The sequence below is a fragment of the Lethenteron reissneri genome, chromosome 11 (genome assembly GCF_015708825.2).
Source record: "Lethenteron reissneri isolate LAM-NWPU_2019-01 chromosome 11, ASM1570882v1, whole genome shotgun sequence".
In the NCBI taxonomy this organism is placed as follows: domain Eukaryota; kingdom Metazoa; phylum Chordata; class Hyperoartia; order Petromyzontiformes; family Petromyzontidae; genus Lethenteron; species Lethenteron reissneri.
The window spans coordinates 1768987-1781110 of record NC_083789.1 but is presented as its reverse complement, the minus strand read 5'-3'; the positions used below and the strand labels follow the sequence as shown (position 1 = coordinate 1781110).

Sequence of the window (12124 nt, the reverse complement as noted above, 5' to 3'; positions counted from 1 at the left end):
TCTGTGTAGAAGTGAACACTCACTCCATACCACCTTATTATAACAAGTACCATCTGTGTATCAGTGTGCACTCACTCCATACCACCTTATTATAACAAGTACCATCTGTGTATCAGTGTGCACTCACTCCATACCACCTTATTCTAACAAGTACCATCTGTGTAGCAGTGAACACTCACTCCATACCACCTCATTCTCCCAAAAGTAGCAGATACACTGCAAACAGCATGGGTAATGGGATGCAACCCTGCAGCACCCTACCCAGTGGTAGAGGGAACCAGCCTGAGGAACAAGCCCCAGACTCCCCACACACTGGCACCTCCTGTAAGCGACGAATGGAGCCTATTGCAGACAATCCACAGATGAGCCACATGCACTGCGACAGACACGCCACATCCACCGTGCTACACGCTGCACAGACGCAAAGCAGAACCAAGATGTAGCGCTCTTCTGACCAGAGGTCGCAAACGGGTTTTGATTCCTTACCCGTACCCGTACCCTACCCGAAATGAGTGACAAACGGTTACTCGCCAGTGACTCACGGCCTACCTGTACCCGTACCCGGCCGCACCAGGGTCGCAAACGGGTACCCGTACCCGTACCTGGCCGGGTACGGGTAGCCGGGTATCGGGTAGGGTACGGGTATCGGGTACCCGGTTGCGACCTCTGCTTCTGACCTCTCACTGTCAGGGTTATCGCTCAGTACTCAAACTAGAGCTGTCTTGGAACCACTTCTCTTCTGAAATCCTGACGGGGGTGCGTCGTGAGCACCGCGGATAGCAAGGCGATCCTCCAGTTGCACTGCGACCGCCTTCTCAACAACCTCGCCCACGAAGGAATGGTTAGAGATGGCTCTGTAGCTAGCGCAACTGTTAAGTGGCAGCGGAAACAGTTCGCGTAGAGAAAATGTTGCTTACGGAGAGCAGTGCATGGAAATATTGCAGACAGCAAGCCCGCAGAAGGAGACATCACAGAACCATTTCTGAGATTACATCAAGATGATCTATTTTTAAAATACCAAGGCCATTTAAACCTGCTGGCGAGCATCTGACTTTTATGTAACATTTGTATTTATCTATCCAGGAAAGCCACACTGAGTCACTGGACGTTTCTTGAAGAGGGTTCTTACTTTAAGATGGTTTCAGCAAACCAATGACGAGCGTTTATGCGTGTGGGAGGAAACCGGAGCACCCACGTGCGTAAGGCAGCAACGCAAAAAGGAAACAGATGGCGATGAGTCCGTTTGCTGTGCTGCCCTCTCCTGGCGAGCCAGGGTACGGCACCTCGATGTCCACCCCACGTGGATCCAGCAACCCTCGCAGCCTCCGCAGTGCCGGAGTGTCGGCCACGTGCACAGCCACCGCCGCCAATGTGGTTTCATGGACCACAGCCATCTGGACAACGGACTGACTACTCACACTTCATATGGTCAAATGAGGATGTTCTCATCACTGGAATTCGTGTTTTCTTCAACTTCTCCCTCTGACTTCTCTCTCGATACTGAACACCATTGTTATGTGGCCTTTATTTTTTCCAATTCTTTGAATATTTGCGCAAAAACAACCTCGTTATGATGGAATGATCTCGGTTCATTTTTAATGCTTCCCCTTGCCCAAATATTGACATCACTTTCACGTGGTTCCCACGCTGGCATTCAATGTCCAATGCTGCTGAACCTCCCCACCACCTTCAACAACAACGACCGCAGCTCTGCTCACAGGAGCCATCGCAGAGTGCCTACGTAGCTACCATCATCATCATCATCTTCTCCATCACTACTGCAAACACCTTTGCTTCTTCCTCTGCGAGATGTCCACCTCGGGTTGCCACGGGACGTCCTCTGTTGGGACTGAGAATCTAGTGTTAACAAAACTAAAACTATTTTTTATTTTCCTGGGTAAGGCCCACCGAGCAATACCGCTCTCATTTCATAAGCGAACCGGACCACAAACGATAGCCCAACGAAGTAGCATATCACGTGGAAATTTACAGCGGCCAAATATTCTAACCAGCATGGAGGCCTGTAGTCTCACACAGTGACCCACAGACGACCGACTCGTATCGATGCTGTGGTGTAGCGTGCTCCGACAGGGCCGAGAAGCCGGTGTCAACATCCGCACCCCTCAGAGACACATCCACACGCAGGCGGACGGTGGAAATGGTCATGAGGGAAAATCGCTGCACTTTTCTGCGCACGCCACGACGAAGATAAGTTTGTCACACGGCAGTCGAAAATTATGGGAAAATTAAATTAAACAAAACGCTTTTCTTCGCGCAGTCATTTAGCAATCGAGCCGAAACAACTCGCGATGATTGAGAACTCGGTTTAAATCGCAGACGGCTAACCGACTCTGACCCAGAATCTCACAGTTTGCCGACTCAGCGCCCCGATATCCCCGGTGCTGCCCGGTGACCTCAACGCGTCGCAAGAGTCCCCAACTCGCTGCGTTGCTCCGTAGGGGCGGCGGAACCAAACGCCGTCTCAGTTGATTTGAACCTTCATCCACTGGCACACCGGAGCCAAGGCAGCGCAGGGGCCCCCACATGGCATGGGCAATTCCCGTCGTTTTCCGCGGAGTGCTAAGATGGCCTCACGAGACATCTGAATCTGGCTCGAGGCAAAGCAAGGCCAGACCTCACAAGGTTTTTCAACGCAAGCGACGCGAGTCGGCGCAGTGCGGGGGGAGGCAGCGTTGGCGCGCAATCGACGTCAGCGGCACGGCTCAGCAGATGTGGGGGAAAGACAACCGGGCGCCTTCCGAGCCGCACCGAGCTAGCTCGGCCCCGGCTCGTTGGTAGCGTGGATGCGAGCTGCGAGAGATGCCACCATCACGGATTGGTCAAAGTTGTTGTCGGGCAGCCACGGCGAAAGGAACGCCCGGATTGGACGCCGGGGTACGTGGCACGACGCCCATTGTTAATGCCGGGCGTGGGTAGTTCTGGCGTGAACGGAGCGCCCCTCTGCTTTTGCAACATTTATTCTACACCGGATATTACAAACGTTGACATTCTTATCAATATTATCCAGAGCAGCAGCGGCTGATGGGAGAGAGGAGAAGTGCTCCGGCGTTGTGCACGCTCACAGATTGTCAATTTCCGTGTCGATCCGAGCCAAATGAGTTAGAGGTTTACTGCAGGGCAATAGGAGAGGTCAAGACAAAGAAAGGGGAAGGGCTCGTAAGAGAAGCGGCCCAAATATCTGCACGACACAATTTTGAAATACTCCCTTTGCAAGGTCAATTATTTGTTTAAGGCAAGCGTTAGGGATCAGCAGAGCGAGCCATGGCCCCGAATAAATCGAACGCGGCAAATGGGACCTGCTTTTGCAGGCACGATTGACTTCTGTGCCTTAACCCGTTACAAGAGTGAATACGAATACGATGAATACAAAAGCCATGCAATTCGTAACCTCCTCCACTTACGCCGACATTCAACGCTGCGAACTTTCTTTCGAGTTCCGCTGAGGCAAAGCAAGGCCGGCCCTCACAAGGTGTTTTAACGTAAGCGACGTGGGTCGGCGCAGTGCGGGGGGAGGCGGCGTTAGCAAGTAATCGACGTCAGCTCAGCAGCTGCGGCGGAAAGACAAGGCAAAGAAAGGGGAAATGTCACCTGAACGTATACATGTTCATACCGAGCATGATGACTCTCAATCATCCCTATCCCGATTTACCTGCAACGCACGCTTGAGCTCACAACACTGAGTGCAACTTGCACGCGGTGCGCCACCTTGCAGGGGCCTAACGAGTTACGGCTTCATCAACCAGAGAGGAGTTTCCACTCCGACCACGCTTCGACGGTGAGGCCGCTTCATCCCTCTGTAACTTGGGCCGTGCTGTAACTCTGGTCGGCTCTCCTCTCGGCCGAGTTTTAAACACCCCATGTCCATCTTCAGTCTCCGTCTACCTCTGTTGCTTTTTCCCCATTCTCTTTGCCCAGCAGCAAAGGCTTCTCCTCGACCCTCCACCACAACCCCCAGCGCTCCAGCGGACCACCGCTCGTTATTACTCAGCTGGTAAGCCGCAAAGAATTGATAAGTGTCGCTGGTACATGGCTGGTTTCTTGTGGTCGTGTAAAAACATGCCTTTGATTTTGTGTTGAGTGGCTTTAAATACATTTATTAAAATGACCCCGTGCGGAATTTATAGCCCGTAGCAGCCATACCTTGTGTAGTCCGTTGACTCCCGTGTGCCCTGCTGTTAAAATCATTTAAAAAGCATAAAAGCAGCCTCTTTCCGACACCGCTGTCTTCGCAACTTTAAAAAGCAAAGCACCGGCAACAACCCTCGGCATCGCATCACGAAGTCGAACAGATCGATGAGCGGCGTTGCATTCACCTGCTTGGGGTCGGCACAGGGCAGAGGCGACTCGATCTGGATGGTGACTGGGCCATCGTTCTCAATGTGCACACGCATGAGTGCTCCAAACTTGCCATCTGCGACACACACAAAGACAAAGACACCCCACCACCCCCGTGTAGCCTTAGCAAAATGTTGGGGCGAGTGCTGTGAGCGAGTAGCACCTATGAAGGCCGGCACCGTGGGACACGAGGGGGTGGGTGGCCAGCACCATGCCCGGCCGACTTTGTCTCCCGAGTGGCGATGATTGCACACCGCACCAGGTACTCATTTAAGGCTGAGTCGACCTAGGGGAGGCACAGGACCGGTTCAGATAAACGTCACCGGTGTTGGCCGTGAGCGGGAATGGAAACTGGGTCGCCAAGTTCGTAGTGCAGGGTAGCGCTAACCGCTACACTACCGCTCCGCACACACACGCACAAAGACAAAGATCCCCTGTATAGCCTTAACAGACTGTAGGGGCAAGTGCTGTTAGCGAGCACCTATGAAGGCCGGAACGGTACACGAACGAGGGGGTGGGTAGCCAGCACCACGCCCGACCGCCTTTGTCTCCCCAGTGGCAATGTTTACACACCGCACCAGGTACTCATTTAAGGCTGAGTCGACACACACGCACACACGCGCACGCACACGCACGCACACACGCACGCACACACACAAGCCGTAAGTCACGTGGATCCACACCGTCCACAGTCTCCGTGGGCACAGACCAGCAATGTCCCTTGCTCATCCCTGCGCTTGACAGCGCTGCACCGTAATGCACTGTACGGCCCGTAGCCATTCCACTGCTGGACGTAGGCCACCCAACGCCGCGTCGGTCGCGTGGACTGTTGGACCATACTTCACCACGCCGGTCAGCGCGGGTTGGGGAAGGGGAACAACACGGTGCAACTTTATGACGGAGAAGCAGGAAGCTCATCCCGCACCGCTGATTCACGCAGTTGGCTAAGTACGGTGCGGAAGATGTTTGACGTGCACGCACGCATCCCGCTTGTCGTTATTGCACTGTTTTACACCAAGAAACATTTAACAATTGGCTAGCGTGTCGGGCGAATGGCCCCGCTTCAGAGCGAACGGATTCACAGCACGTCCACGCCACGTTATCTTCACGATCAACATGACCCACAAACGGCTCTCCCAGCCTTACGCAACGTATTCAGGTTGTGCTGCAAAAGTGGAGGCTTTGATTCTGCGCCAATTGACTTCGCAATTATTCCAGCGAAGTCAACGAAAGCCGGAGTAACGGGGACTAAAGGAGGCGGCAGTGAGAGAGACAAGGAAAGGCAGAGAGAGAGAGAGAGCGATGGTGGGGGGGACAGGTGTTAGAGAATCACACAGAGACGTGCAGACATCGACAGACACAACAAGTCAGAGAGGAAAACAAAGAGAGACAGAACGAGACAAAGAGATATCGAAAAACAGAGGGAGACAGAGAGACAGAGAGATCCCAAAAAGACAAGGCGATTAGACACCGAGAGATAGGGAAGCACAGAATGGATTGAGACAGAGGGAAAGGTTTATTTAATAAGATGCATGATAAATGATGTCTAGCTCATAATTCCATTTCCCAGTATTCCTAATTAAGGTATTTAGTATTGCGCCGAATAGTTAATACGAGCAAATTCGGTGCACTCCAACTAAACGGAGAACGTGTTTTAAAGCGAAATGACGTCGCAGCAAAAGTGGCACCGTGAAAGTAGAGAGTGAAAACAGACAGAGAACCACGAAAGCCGACGACGACGACGTTCAACTGACCGCGTTGCGTGGACAGCGAAAAGCAGAAGCGCAGAAGTCACCGGAGCGAAGGCGGCCGCGGCGCGAGAGGCGTTCGCTGGAAATGAAACTCCCGTCAATCAATGACAGGCAAACCCCGGCACCTGTGGTTAGCACGGTCGGCTACGTACGGTGCGAAAGAAGTTGAACATTCATGCTCATAAAAATACAATAATATTTTTGTATATTCGCTTGAAAACAGATTAATCTTTTCTGTGAATTCCCTTTGCGTGTCTCCACCTGGCAGCTGCGGCCCGCCAGCGTTCAGACCGCACCGCAGCGCTGCAAACCACACGGTACGTGTCAGGATCCTCGTAGTGAAGCGTTCTGATCCAAGAACCTCAAGCACGGATCGATTTCCATATAAATTTGATATTACCAGACGAGCCGGTGATGCTGCCCGCATTTTATCGGTTCAACTCTCTCCGGATCTCTCCCCGGCGAAAGAGGCGAGGCGTGAGAGTAACCGCGCTGCCGCAGACGCTTCAGAATTGTGTCTTTGTACAGCTCCTGCCGGGCATTAAATGCAAAGGGATGAGCAACGAGGCTCCTCCGTGATGCCATTCATTCATTCGCCGGCGAGGGAGACGGGCGCAAGATATCTTTAAATTCCATCTGATGGTGGCTCCTCACTATCAGACGGAGAGTGAACGATGAACAACTCAGAGTGTGAACGACGCGGAGAGTGAACGACGCGGAGAGTGAATGATGAACGACGCGGAGAGTGAACGACGCGGAGAGTGAATGACGCGGAGAGTGAATGACGCGGAGAGTGAACGACGCGGAGAGTGAACGACGCGGAGAGTGAATGACGCGGAGAGTGAACGACGCGGAGAGTGAATGATGAACGACGCGGAGAGTGAACGACGCGGAGAGTGAATGATGAACGACGCAGGGAGTGAACGACGCGGAGAGTGAACGACGCGGAGAGTGAATGACGCGGAGAGTGAATGATGAACGACGCGGAGAGTGAACGACGCGGGGGAGTGAATGATGAACGATGCGGGGAGTGAACGATGAATGATGCGGGGAGTGAACGATTCACAATAATGCTTTTGTTGGTCGTTAATTCAAGAAAGCACGGAATAAATGTGACCATGTAACGTCAAAGCAATGTGGCCAGGGTTGAACTGTGTTTCTTTTATCTAAGCGATACATTGAATTACTAAGCGATACATTGAATTACACGAGAGCCCACTTTTTATGAGTGCGCAGTGGGTACCACGAGTAACATCTAAGGCTGAGGCTGGGGAAACTCCACTGGAGCACGTGGACTCGAACGCTGACACGCCATGGCCAACGCCGCGAGGGCTGTGACACACGCGTCTCTTGCCACATCACCGGGTCGCGACTCGACGGGGAGTCAGCGGGCGCCTGGAGGGGGGCGATGATGTACGTACGTACGTACGTTTAACTTTCGCACCGTACGTAACCGCCCGTGCTAATCGGAGGTTGCAGGATAAGGACAACAAACCAAACACAAGAAGCAGTTCTAAAGGAGTGAGATTTCAATTTAGACGATGAATTAAAAGTTCATAGCTTCAGTGGTTTCATAACATCGTAAGGAAGAGCGTTCCAGACGGCCGCAGAAGCGCACCTGAAAGCGCCGTGCGATGCGGTGACAATCCTCTTTGTTCGACGACTGAGCCAAAATTCGCTGCGAGGCTGACCGGAGCTTGCGTGATGATGGTTTACGCTCCTTGACGAGATCAGCGAGGTTTTGTCGTTAATGTGCAACAAGCGCCTTGTGAGTAACAATCGCGACCTCGTAACGTATCCGCTCAGCAACCGGAAGCCGGATCTTGCAGTGCCCGTCACGACACTGCTGTGTGTGCGCGTGTCTCTGTGTGTACAATAATCCCGATTCAGTCGATCCTGGCGAATTTTCACATTTGGCAAAATGTCGACCCCCACGGCAGCACACGAAGGCCTCCTCCTGCGAATGTGGCACGTTGTCATGGTTGCGACACCCGCAGTGATACTCGGCAATAAATAACAGTGTACAGTTAAACAGTGAATTTATAAAACATATAAATTAGAGCTACTTTATGGCTTGGATTAGCTAAAAATTGGGGGCAGGTTAATAGTTCTGCCATTCAATTTCACGTTTTAACACTCTTGGGGTGTTTTGTTAAATCACTTAACTTCGTAATAAGCGTAGAATATTAATATTCTACATCTTAAAATTCGTATTATTATTTTAATTCCATCCGCACGAAAGGTTAATTCGTGCTTATTTCCTTGTTCTGAGGTAAGGAAAACTCTGCTCGGAATCACAACATGCTCGGTCCGTTGCGCACACACTCCGTATCGCCGGCCATCTACGTATACATTCTGCTACTTATCAGCGGACACATTGCCCAAGGGGGAAACCGCTCAAATCTATCGGCCGCAGCGGTTTATTGCGGAGTGTAGGCAACAGATTTCTACGACGCCATTTTGAGTGGGTTACATTACGGCGCTCACGTTATTTCTCAAAAGCTTCGCCAGCCCCCAGTTTAGAGAACACGATGACACATTTTGCTTTTGTAAAGTGCTCATAATGCAGACCATTCAAGGGCGCTTTAATTTACAACAATGCCAATAACAATAAAAATAATAGCGCAATGCCAACTTGTAGAATGGCACTGCCACCACCGCCACACAGCGTTCGCTCATCGCTGTCGTGCACGGAGAGAGAGGGAGGGGAGGGCGACTCAGAGGCACCAGGAGGAGGAGGAACCACGTACGAGAAGCGGGGGAGGCAGCAGGGAGGCAGATTGCCGCCACGAAGACTCTCAAAAGACAAAGCCCCTCCGTATCTTCACGCAATATCTACGTACAAAATATCTCTTAAGATTCCACGAAGGTACGGCAGTGTTATACATGCCGAAATTGGGCAAAAGGCTTAAGAGGATATCAAATCATAAAGCACGTACAACAAAAACACCGTGGCCAAGTCGTGCGTGCACACGATCTCGTCAGATCTGGGTTAAGGCTGGTCGGTGCATGCATGGCGAATCACCAAGCACAAGCAGGTCGCCAGGGGCCTGCGTGGGCAGTGCAGCGACATTCAGAAACGTGCGCCGTCGTTTCAACTGGTGCATCACGAGAGCGCGGCGTGGGAGTCATTCCACTGCATCGGCATCCCTCACATTTTACGGACGTGGGGCCAAATTTATGTAGCGGTGCAAAGCCATCACTCTGTCTCCCTTTGGCCGAGCGACAGATGCATTCGTGAGAAACTACGGCCAAAACATTTCCTGTTATTCACTCAAAGCTGCCAGTACCTGTGGACCGCGTCCCTCCGCGCGTTAGCCTTCTGCGCGGAGAGACGGTCCACAATTGCCAGGGCCAGGCAGCGGGCAGCGGACAACGCGTGAAATTGGTCCACAAGCGACGGGCTGCGATCGCGACCGCGCGGTGGGGCCTGCGCGGAAGACCCTCCGAGGAACGTCACATTATTTATCAGGTCATCCGGGGTTGTTCCTTCCGCTTGCAAGGTGTGGCAGAAAATTCACAACTCGCCAAGCCCCCCTCTCCTTAACCCTCCAAAAGACTGGCCTGCCCCAGCGGCATTGCCCCACGTTGCATATTTTATGGCGATGTGCATACGTGAATCCGAAGTACGCGGTAATGTATGCTGCATGCAAATAAAGGCGTGCTTGCCATTCTGCAAGCTCCAAACCTCTTTAAGTAAATTCAGCTACAGCCGCTCTCTCTCGCACCGAGACAAAGGTCCCCCGTGTAGCCTGTAACAGACTGTTGGGGCAGGTGCTGTTCGCGAACACCTATGAAGGCCGGCACGGCACACGAGGGGGTGGGTGGCCAGCATCACGCCCAGCCGCCTTTGTCTCCCCAGTGGCGGTGTTTACACATCGCACCAGGTACTCATTTTGAAGCTGAGTCGACCTAGGGAAGGCCCGGGACCAGTTCAGATAATCGTCACTGGTGTTGGCCGTTAGCGGGAATCGAACCCGGATGGCCAGGTTCATAGCGCAGCACGCTAACCACTACACTACCGCTCCCCGGTACGTGCACAGATACACACAACTGAGAATTATACGAACACCAAATTTTGCATGTGCAAAGCGTACATACAAGTGGCTTACATACATACAGCGTAAGTTGTGCATATTTATGCACGCATACATGTATGCATATTACGTGTCTGTATTACTACACGAAAGCCCGGTGCTAGGAGTGGCACGTTATGGGTCACACACCAGGTAAGGCCCACCGAGCTGTATGACTCTTTTTCAGAAGGAACCTGGCTTTCACAAACGAGAGCTCAACAAAGTGGCTGATTTTATCGCAGCCAAATACTCTAAACGCACGTTTCTAAATATGGAGGGAAAAACCGGAAGACCCGGAGAAAAATCCACACTACCAAGGGGAGAGTGAGAGATATGAAAACTCCCAATATACAGCAGGCGTGAGGGTCGGGATAAAACCCACGACCTCCTGTATACCAGGCGAGGTAGTTAACATCTTGCCACTGCGGCACGCATATTAGTTTATAGTTTACACATACTAGTCTACACCAAACATTTATACTTCACTGCTTCAGCATGATACAGAAGATTCACAATAATGCTGTTGTTGGTCATGAAAGCACGGAATAAATGTGACAAGACTGGGTAGAATAACCAACAAAGACATTGTGGATAGAAGATGTGACAAAGAAGATGAATCCACGTCCAGTTGCGCGTGGGGGGTGTCCCGCTTCTAAAGGGGCACTGAGTCACCGACAAGAGCAAAAAACGTCGCCACTCGGAATGATTTGCCGATCAATCGTCCCGCTTTACTTGAGTCACGAAAGTTATAATCCCAGCAAGTGGTGAGCTTGCCAAGACAAATTCTCCATTGCAAACGCAGACCGCGTAAATATTGCAAGCATATCCGTGATAATATTTTGATCGGGGGGGAGGGGGGGGGAATTGCGTGCATTGGTTTAGGAGGTTTTTTGTTATTGAGAAACCACACATTTCAGCTTCCGCAAATTCGAGGCACAAGGCCTGATAACACGCTGGGAGGTTTTTTGGTTTGTAGATTGGAGCCAATATTATTTGTTTGTCACCATACGAGCGTAATAAGAAAAACGTCACATATACAAATTTGAACTTAACTTCATCTCACGATAAAAATAATAATTTGGAAGTGCACTGCCACAACTATTCACCGAGCCTCCTCGTTCTAAACATCGACGTTCCCTTGCTCGCTTATGCCTCGTTGTGTGCGATTTCAAATCCACAACTTATTTCATTGCTTGATATCACTTCTCTCTCACAAACTATTAGTTCACCTCTACCAAATGCACAATCCTTGACTTTTAATTTCTACCTCACATCAAGCCTCTATCTAAAACCGCATGGATTATTTTTTCCAAATTAATTCCACATTTGCGATCCTTAAAAAACTCCAAGTGGATTGAAAGCCACGTTCAAAATGCAAGTCGATTCCCTTCGGAAGGACAAAACAGTCTGTAAATCCCATGCCAAATCTCATCAATTACCTTTCTTTGGCCACATCTGTGTTTACCTCCTCATTAATATCTTCCGGGGCCTGTAACCTAAAATCCTTCTTCCGTACAATGCACTCTCTCCATTAGCCTCAAAAACCCAGCTGATGTAATCACCCGAACTATTGCAATACTGTTGTTACTTTTTTTTAAAGGAAAAAAAAACATCAATAATTCTGGTCTCTTTTGATCTCCATCAACAGTACAGCCAGCTGGCCCTCCTCTCGTTCCTTACCGCTGCTGCTCAGCATTCTCCAGTCCGTGGTCTCATAACGCCATCGCTCCCATGACCCCAGCACAACAATATTCTTCCATCCTTGTCGACACCGCCCGGTTACTCAGGGCCTGCCTACTCCGGCCACTGGCATCACACCGCATCGCACCATGCAGCGTAACGTCCTCAACCCCCTCACTTATTTTGCTGCTCATAAAACACTGCCACGGGTTAACAAGGCACCTGGAGTATTCGGCAGCCCTCTCACCCGACACGTACACA

The 12124-nt window shown here is 51.2% G+C and overlaps 1 protein-coding gene across 2 annotated transcripts in view; it reads right to left on the bottom strand.

Annotated features, from left to right (window-relative positions):
* Nucleotides 1-12124, bottom strand: part of DTD1 (D-aminoacyl-tRNA deacylase 1) — a 93734-nt gene that overhangs the window by 67567 nt on the left and 14043 nt on the right. For both annotated transcript variants that reach the window (XM_061549756.1, XM_061549757.1), the window contains exon 4: nt 4335-4432. In XM_061549756.1, coding sequence (XP_061405740.1) covers nt 4335-4432 — 98 coding nt within the window. The remainder of the gene's footprint in view (nt 1-4334; nt 4433-12124) is intronic.